This window comes from Mustela nigripes, chromosome 6, assembly GCF_022355385.1.
Source record: "Mustela nigripes isolate SB6536 chromosome 6, MUSNIG.SB6536, whole genome shotgun sequence".
NCBI lineage: Eukaryota > Metazoa > Chordata > Mammalia > Carnivora > Mustelidae > Mustela > Mustela nigripes.
Genome location: NC_081562.1, coordinates 91,429,280 through 91,437,354, shown reverse-complemented (window position 1 = coordinate 91,437,354; position 8,075 = coordinate 91,429,280). Strand labels below are relative to the sequence as shown.

The 8,075-nt window shown below is 39.8% G+C and overlaps 1 protein-coding gene across 1 annotated transcript in view; it reads left to right on the top strand.

Annotated features, from left to right (window-relative positions):
• SARNP (SAP domain containing ribonucleoprotein) overlaps positions 1–8,075 on the top strand; it is a 45,378-nt gene that overhangs the window by 12,308 nt on the left and 24,995 nt on the right. The window contains exons 5-7 of the mRNA XM_059403351.1: positions 2,263–2,314; positions 3,139–3,212; positions 3,951–3,979. Coding sequence (XP_059259334.1) covers positions 2,263–2,314; positions 3,139–3,212; positions 3,951–3,979 — 155 coding nt within the window. The remainder of the gene's footprint in view (positions 1–2,262; positions 2,315–3,138; positions 3,213–3,950; positions 3,980–8,075) is intronic.

Below are 8,075 nucleotides of genomic sequence, written 5' to 3'. Positions count from 1 at the left end.
GAGCCCGATGCGGGACTCGATCCCAGGACCCTGAGATCATGACCTGAGCCGAAGGCAGCTGCTTAACCCACTGAACCACCCAGGCGCCCCGAGAGAGAGAATCTTAAGTGGGCTCCATGCCCAGCACAGAGCCTGATGTGGGGCTCGATCTCATAACCCACATCATGACCTGAACTGAAATCAAATTAAGAGTTGGACACTTAACTGACTGAGCCACCTAGGCACATCTAATAATACTGCTTTTTAAAGCCAGGTAATTATCTTCCATCATAGGAGATTCATGGTTAGATATAATGCCTTAACGAAATGCTTAGGAATACCTTTAAAGTAGCAATGTTTTGGGGACCTCTGGAGCAAAAAGGAAGATGAGGTGAATATAATAATAATTGGCTTGTGTGGATTAACAGTGAAGTTGGAAAAAATTTTTTTTTAATTTTATTTATTTATTTGACAGAGAGAGATCACAAGTAGGCAGAGAGACAGGTGGAGAAAGGGGGGAAGCAGGCTCCCTGCCGAGCAGAGAGCCCGATGCGGGGCTCGATCCCAGGACCCTGAGATCATGACCTGAGCTGAAGGCAGAGGCTTAACCTGCTGAGCCACCCAGATGCCCTGAAGTTTGAAAATTTTGTAGAAGTTCATTATCCTTAGACTATGTAAAATGTGTGATTCTCTTATTTAGAGTGCTTAAATTTTATTAAAGAATTTCTAAACAAGGAAATTGAAAATGTGTATGCTGCGAGGGTGATTTTCTCTTTAGAGTGATAGTAGTGGTTAGACTACTATGTATGTTAAGGAAAGTTCTGGGTCCCGATAGTTTGGAGAATGTCTCATATGTGACTATGGGTAGGAGAGAAATTTCTCAGCGAAGAGAATAAATTTCCCATGAGTTCCAGAATGTGATTTGTATTTATTGCTTGAGCTTAATTGTACCTGAGGGAGCTGGAACACAGCAGAAAGAAGCATCCTTTCTGGGGTTCCCTTTCTTCCACAAGGTGTACTGCAGTGATTGTGCTTCAAGATGGGAATGTGAAGAAAGTCATTAGCTTGGGGGTTATTGGAGAAGACTGTTGTCTTAATGGCACTGGACTTAAAGTAAAAACATCAAACTTCAGTGTCCCTTTCTATCTGAACAAGACAGACAGAGGCTTGGGGAAGTATGGATGACCCGCAAATGAGAATTCAGGAATTTCTTTAATAATATTCAGGGCTAATTTAGGTACTTTGAACATTCAAAAGGAGATGCTCTTCATCTTTGGCTTGAGGTTCTCCAAAAATATGCTACTGTTTCTAGTTTGATTCCTCTCACTCCGCTACCCCTAACCAGGGTAGTCAAATATTGTAGGATATAGTTATGGTCAGCAGGGGGCACCCATTGCTTATCTGTCAGTCCAGGGATCTCCAACAAAAGGATGGAGAGAGAAAGTTCCTGTTCCAGAATTGCTTCCTCTGAAAATGCCATTAAACCATTACTACCTTTCAGGGCATCAAATGGGAAAAGTGTCCGGGATATTGGAACAAAGGCTGCCCATGTCTCTAAATGAGGGACCTTAATGAGAGACTGGTTATGACCCACAGTTTTATGGGAGTTGTTTGGTGGATGGTTAATGCCCTTCCATTTATCCTGGGTACTTCTGAACTTTGTCTCCCGCCCCGATGGTCCCCCCTCTTTTGTTTTCTCTTAAACCTTTTGACTAGTAACTTAACCATGTTTTCCTAATTCAAACTCCCCTTAGCCTTTTTTCTTCCCACTCCCTCTGGCATTTTTATTTGTCTCAATTTGACTGTTCCAGCTGGAGCTACACTCCCCGTGGGAGAAATAAGGGATTTGTAAAAGAAGGAAACCAGAGCTTGTAGAGCACTCGTTAATTGTTGTGATGAAAATTGAGAGCTGCCATTTAAATGAGGGTTAGAGAAATAGTCATTAATCCAGAATAAATTTAAGGTTCCTAAAAGTAAAAGAAGTGGTTTCCGGTGTCCTTTGAGTGTTTCCTTTTCAAACCAGTATATTTAACCAGACTTTTTCCTGATTACTTTTTTATAGTTTAGCAAAGTAGGTTAGTCTACTGTCTGAACTCTTACCAATAGATGGCAGCTCAAGAAACTGAAGTTCTAATGGGCTTCGTTTTTTTTTTTTTTTTTTGGACTAAGGGGTAATGGAGAGATAAGGGACAGAGGACATGATTCAGGTGAATTCTTACATATTCTAAAGTTGTGGGTTAGAATATCAAGTTTTCTGGTTTTAAAAAATTTCTTCTTTTCCAGGGCAGCAGAGAAGAAGGTGGTAAAAATTACATCTGAGATACCACAGACTGAAGTAAGTATTTTGCTCCCTAGAAGACCAGCAGTCTCTCTCTTTATCTTTCTGTTTCTTACCTTTTGTTTTACCTGTATGATCACTAAAAAATTGACTCATAGGCAGAAAATCAGTATTGACAGATTTTGGTATTGATATATTTTTCTACCACCTTACTTGGGAAAATATCTGGGCTGGCATAGTCACCTTTGAAGTCCTAGTTTTTTTGTATGTAGTCCTAAGGCCTTAGAGGTAACTCTCTTTAAGATGTTTACTAGATAGAGTTTGGGAGGATTATTCCTTAGAAGAGATGAAAAGTAATAAGGGAAGATGTCACTACTTCATAGCTGGTAAGACTGAAATTTCTCTGGATTCTGTGTCAATATCTCTGAAGGTCTCCAATTGAGACCTATGTGGGGGTTTTTTGTACCTTTTAAGTAGAGATGACATAGGACAATGCTGCCTCATTTCTAACTGAAAGAGTACCACTAATGTTGGAATCAAGCTGTTCCTTTGATCCCTTTTCAAAGGTCAACCAAACACAGCTTTTGTCTTCTTGGCCTCTTGCAGAATGTGGGTTTTATTTTATTCCTTTCCTTTTGTTTTTGAGGACATGAATGTGATAATAGTCTTTTGTGTTTGCATTCTGGAAAGGGCTGTTGAGTTAAGCCCTGGATAGATACAACCTGATAATCCTCTAGAATTGTCAGTATTCTCAGTTTAGACCTTATGAAATATACTCCTCATTTTCGAAAGCTACACACTTCTAAACAACTTTTCTCCTTAAAGAAGGAAACCACACATTAATTTTTCTCTTCCCCTTTTTTTGTCTCTTTATCACCTAGAGAATGCAGAAGAGAGCTGAACGATTCAATGTACCTGTGAGCTTGGAGAGTAAGAAAGCTGCCCGGGCAGCAAGGTGAGTATCCTAGACTTTTGGATCTGAGCAGTGATAATATGAAGGCCCTAGGTTTTAAATACAATTGTTGGGGCGCCTGGGTGGTTCAGTGGGTTGAAGCCTCTGCCTTCAGCTCGGGTCATGATCCCAGAGTCCTGGGATCGAGCCCCGCATCGGGCTCTCTGCTTGGCAGGGAGCCTGCTTCCTCCTCTCTCTGCCTGCCTCTCAGCCTACTTGTGATCTCTGTCTGTCAAATAAATAAATAAAATCTTTAAATAAATAAATAAATAAAATTGTTGGTTTTAAGTAGAGTAGAGACCTTGCTGAAAAGAAACGCTGTCAAATAAATAAATAAAATCTTTAAATAAATAAATAAATAAATAAATAAGTAAAATTGTTGGTTTTAAGTAGAGTAGAGACCTTGCTGAAAAGAAACGCTTTTTTTGGCTCTGTTCAGAATTCTCCACTGATTTGCATGTAGAAGCTATAGATTGGGTCTCACCAAGCAGCATTTTTGTAATAGGTGAAAGTCAGGAACTGTTACTCCCGGTTTTGATAAGGTTTCCTTTTAGCTTATTCTCTGGTCTCTTGGTGAGAAAAAGAGTAAACTGAACCTCTTTCATGGGGTTGTTAGAATTAGCTAATGATTGCAAGTCTTGAGATCACAAGCAAGAAGTGCCATATGTACACTTGACACGGAGACAGACAAGCAGGAGTGTGAACAGCTTCCTAAAATTTAGCTTGTTTTTCTTTCTACAGATTTGGGATTTCTTCAGTTCCATCAAAAGGTAAGAATACAGAGACTCTTCTAAAAACTTTTAACTTTTCTGTCACAACAGATTTCATTTCTCCAAAACAGTCACCTTTTTGCTTTACATAAAACCATACTTAAGGCACCTTTAGAGAAGGTGCTGAAGTTATGAGAGAGTGGGAGGAAGTGTCGACATTTGTTTTCCTTTTCTTGGACATCTTTAGAGAAGTTTCTGGTACTTTGCCTGTTTATTCTGGTGTCTCAAGTCAGTGTGTAATTACTACGTACCTGTCCCATGTTATACTGCCTTGTGTAAGTGGTGAAAGAGAAAAGAGAGTATCTTTTACCTCAACAATCTTAACTTCTAGGAATTTCCAAGGAAATCATATTGGATGGCTTAAAGACCTAGTTAGCCGTAAGGATTATCACAGCATTATTTTCGTGATCAGTAAGTAGAAATAATGTAATACACAGTAGGGAATTTGTTAAATAAATGTCTACCATGGTATAATAGACTATGCAGTTTTTAAAATGATATTGAAGAGTATTTGTCAGAAAAATACTAAACAAACATAAATTATAAAATTAGCAGTATATTTCCCTTTTGGTAATAGAAGTGCATGTATTTATAGATAAATAGGTTTGGATGACTAACCACCCAAACTCTTGGGTGGCTCACTTGGTTGAGTGTCTGCCTTCAGCTCTGGTCATGATCTCAATGTCCTGGGATTGAGCCCCATATCGGGGCGGGGGGGGGGTCCCTGCTCAGCGGGGAGTCTTTCTCCTCCTTCTTCCCAACCCAGCTCCCTTAGTCCCCCACTCATGCTGTCTCCCTCTCTCTCTCTTGCAGATAAACAAAAACTTTTTTTTTAAAAAAAGGGAATTTTCTTAAAACAAAAACCAACAACAAAAACAGGTTTGGGGGGTGCCTGACTGGCTCAGTTGGTGGAGCATAGCAATTCTTGATCTCAGGGTTGTGAGTTTGAGCCCCATGTGTGGTGTGAAGTTTACTTAAAAATAAACATTTTTTTAAAAATGGGGGCACCTGGTGGTTCAGTTGGTTAAGTAACTGCCTTCAGCTCAGGTCATGATCCCAGGGTCCTGGGATCAAGTCCTGCATTGGGCTCCCTGCTCAGTGGGGAGCCTGCTTCTCCCTCTCCCTCTTCCGTATCCCCTGCTTATGTGCACCTACTTTCACTCTGTCAAATAAATAAATAAAATCTTAAAAAAAAACGGTTAGATGGAATATGTGCTAAATCCTTAATACTCATTGTCTCTAGTTGGAATTTTGAGTGCTGCTTTCTACTTGTCTGTTTTTTAAATTTCTGCAATGAGTATCTTGTAATAAATTAGGAAGAAAGTTACATTTATCTATTTATTTATTTATTTGAAAGTTACTATTAAAAAGAACATAGTCCAGTTTTAGAGACTTAAATTTTAAATGTAAATTTTTTAATCGAATTTAGTTTCCTTTTTTTTTTTTAAGATTTTATTTATTTATTTGACAGAGAGAAATCACAAGTAGATGGAGAGGCAGGCAGAGAGAGAGAGGGAAGCAGGCTCTCTGCTGAGCAGAGAGCCCAATGCAGGACTCGATCCCAGGACTCTGAGATCATGACCTGAGCCGAAGGCAGCGGCTTAACCCACTGAGCCACCCAGGCGCCCTCGAATTTAGTTTTCTTAGTGATCTGTTCATTTGAAGTGTATTAAGATGTCCTCTAAAAATGTAGCATTTTGCTCTGCTTTTTAAAAGACTAGCAAGGGGCGCCTGGGTGGCTCAGTGGGTTAAAGCCTCTGCCTTCGCTCAGGTCATGATCCCAGGGTCCTGGGATTGAGCCCCGCATCGGGCTCTTTGCTCAGCGGGGAGCCTGCTTCCTCCTCTCTCTTTGCCTGCCTCTCTGCCTACTTGTGATCTCTGTCTGTCAAATAAATAAATAAAATCTTTAAAAAAAAATTTTTTTAAATAATAAAATAAATAAAAATAATAAAAGACTAGCAAGGGGTGCCTGGGTGTCTCAGTGGGCTAAAGCCTCTGCATTCAGCTCAGGTCATGATCCCAGGGTCCTGGGATCCAGCCCCACATTGGGGGGGGGGGGGGCTCTGCTCAGCAGGGAGCCTGCTTCCTCCTCTCTGCCTGCCTTTCTGCCTACTTGTGATCTCAGTCTTTTAAATAAATAAAATATTTAAAAAATAAATAAATAAAAGACTAGCAAAATTCTGGCCACTATCACTACATGTTTTACTTTATTTTTTTTTCCCAAAGATTTTTTTTATTTGAGAGAGAAGCGCAAGCTGGAGAGAAGGGCAGAGGTAGAGAAAGCAGCAGATTCCTCGCCAAGTCCAGAGCCCAGTGTGGGTCTCGATCCCAAGATCCTGAAATCATGACCTGAACTGAAGGCAGGTGCTTAACTGACTGAGACATCCAAGTGCCCTCACTACATGTTTTAGAAACAAGATATTTTCCGGCTTTTAGTTATATCAGATATCAAGAAAGATGCAGTAGGATTGGTGGTAGTACAGCAAAATTTATTAAAGACCTTAGATGGTGCTGTTTGAGGAAAGACAAAAGTTAAAATTAATAGTCTAAAAAGGAAACCTAGGGGCACCTGGGTGGCTCAGTGGGTTAAAGCCTATGCCTTCAGCTTAGGTCATGATCCCAGGGTCCTGGGAGCGAGCCCCGAATTGGGCTCTCTCAGCGGGGAGCCTGTTTCCCCCGCTCTCTGCCTGCCTGTCTGCCTACTTGTGATCTCTACCTGTCAAATAAGTAAATATAATCTTGAAAAAAAAAAAGGAAACCTGATCAATAAAATAACGTATTGATAACATTTACAGTATCATTCATGTAATTCTAACATCTTTAACCTATAGAGTATCTTAAAAGAATAGAGTTTGGCAACATTTGAAAGGAAATGCTTTTTGAATAAGAATGTAAAAACATCTAACAGTTCTTAGTACATGGGTTGTGGCAAAAGTTGAATCTGTACCTGAATGTTTATAATGGAGAGTTAGGGAACCAATTATACAAGACTGTGATGACTTAAAATTCTGGAAAAAAAGGTTTTTTTTTCCTTAAAGATTTTATTTATTTGAGGGATGCCTGCATGGCTCAGTTGTTGGGTGTCTTCCTTTGGCTCAGGTTACGATCCTGGGGTCCTGGGATTGAGTTCCTCATCGGGCTCCTTGCTCAGTGGGGAGCCTGTTTCTCCCTCTGCCTGCTCTGCCTGCCACTCCCCCTGCTTGTATGCACACACTCTCTCTCTCTGACAAATCTTTTAAAAAAATTATATACTTATAATTCAGTGGTTTTTAAAAAATACATTTACAGGGTTCTGCAACTATCATCTCAGTCTAATTTTAAAACATATTCATCACCCCAAAAAGAAACCCTGTACTGATAAGCAGTTGTTTCTCTCTCCACCCCCACCCAAGCAAACACTCATTTTTTCTATGTATATTAATTTGCTTTCATATAAATGGAATTATACAATTCATAGTTTTTTGTACTGGCTTCTTAGCACTAACATATTCAGGATTTGTTTGTGTTGTGTGATACATTAGTACTTTATTTTTATTTTTATTTTTATTTTTTATTTTTTATTTTTTAAAGATTTTATTTGACAGAGATTACAAGTAGGCAGAGGAGAGGAGAGAGAGAGAGAGAGGAGGAAGCAGGCTCCCCGTCGAGCAGAGAGCCCGATGTGGTGCTCTATCCCAGGACCCTGGGACCATGATCTGAGCCGAAGGCAGAGGCTTTAACCCACTGAGCCACCCAGGCACTCCCTTAATTTCTTTTTAATGTTGGATAATATTTCATTGTTTGGGAATACCACATTTTACCTATCCATTCATTAGCTGATGGACATTTAGGTTGTTTTCACTTTTTGGCTGCTATAGATAATGCTGCTATGAACATTCATATACAAGTTTTGGTATGGATGTATGTTTTCATTTCTCTTGTGTGTATACCTATGAGTGGGATTACTGGGTCATATGGTAAACTCTGTTTAACTTTTTGAGAAACTGCCAAATTGCTTTCCAGAGTGGCTGTACATTTTGTGTTCCCATCAGCAGTGAATGCAGACATGATCTCTAGATGTAATGTTTGCTTTTTTTCCCCCCTTTTAAGATAAAGG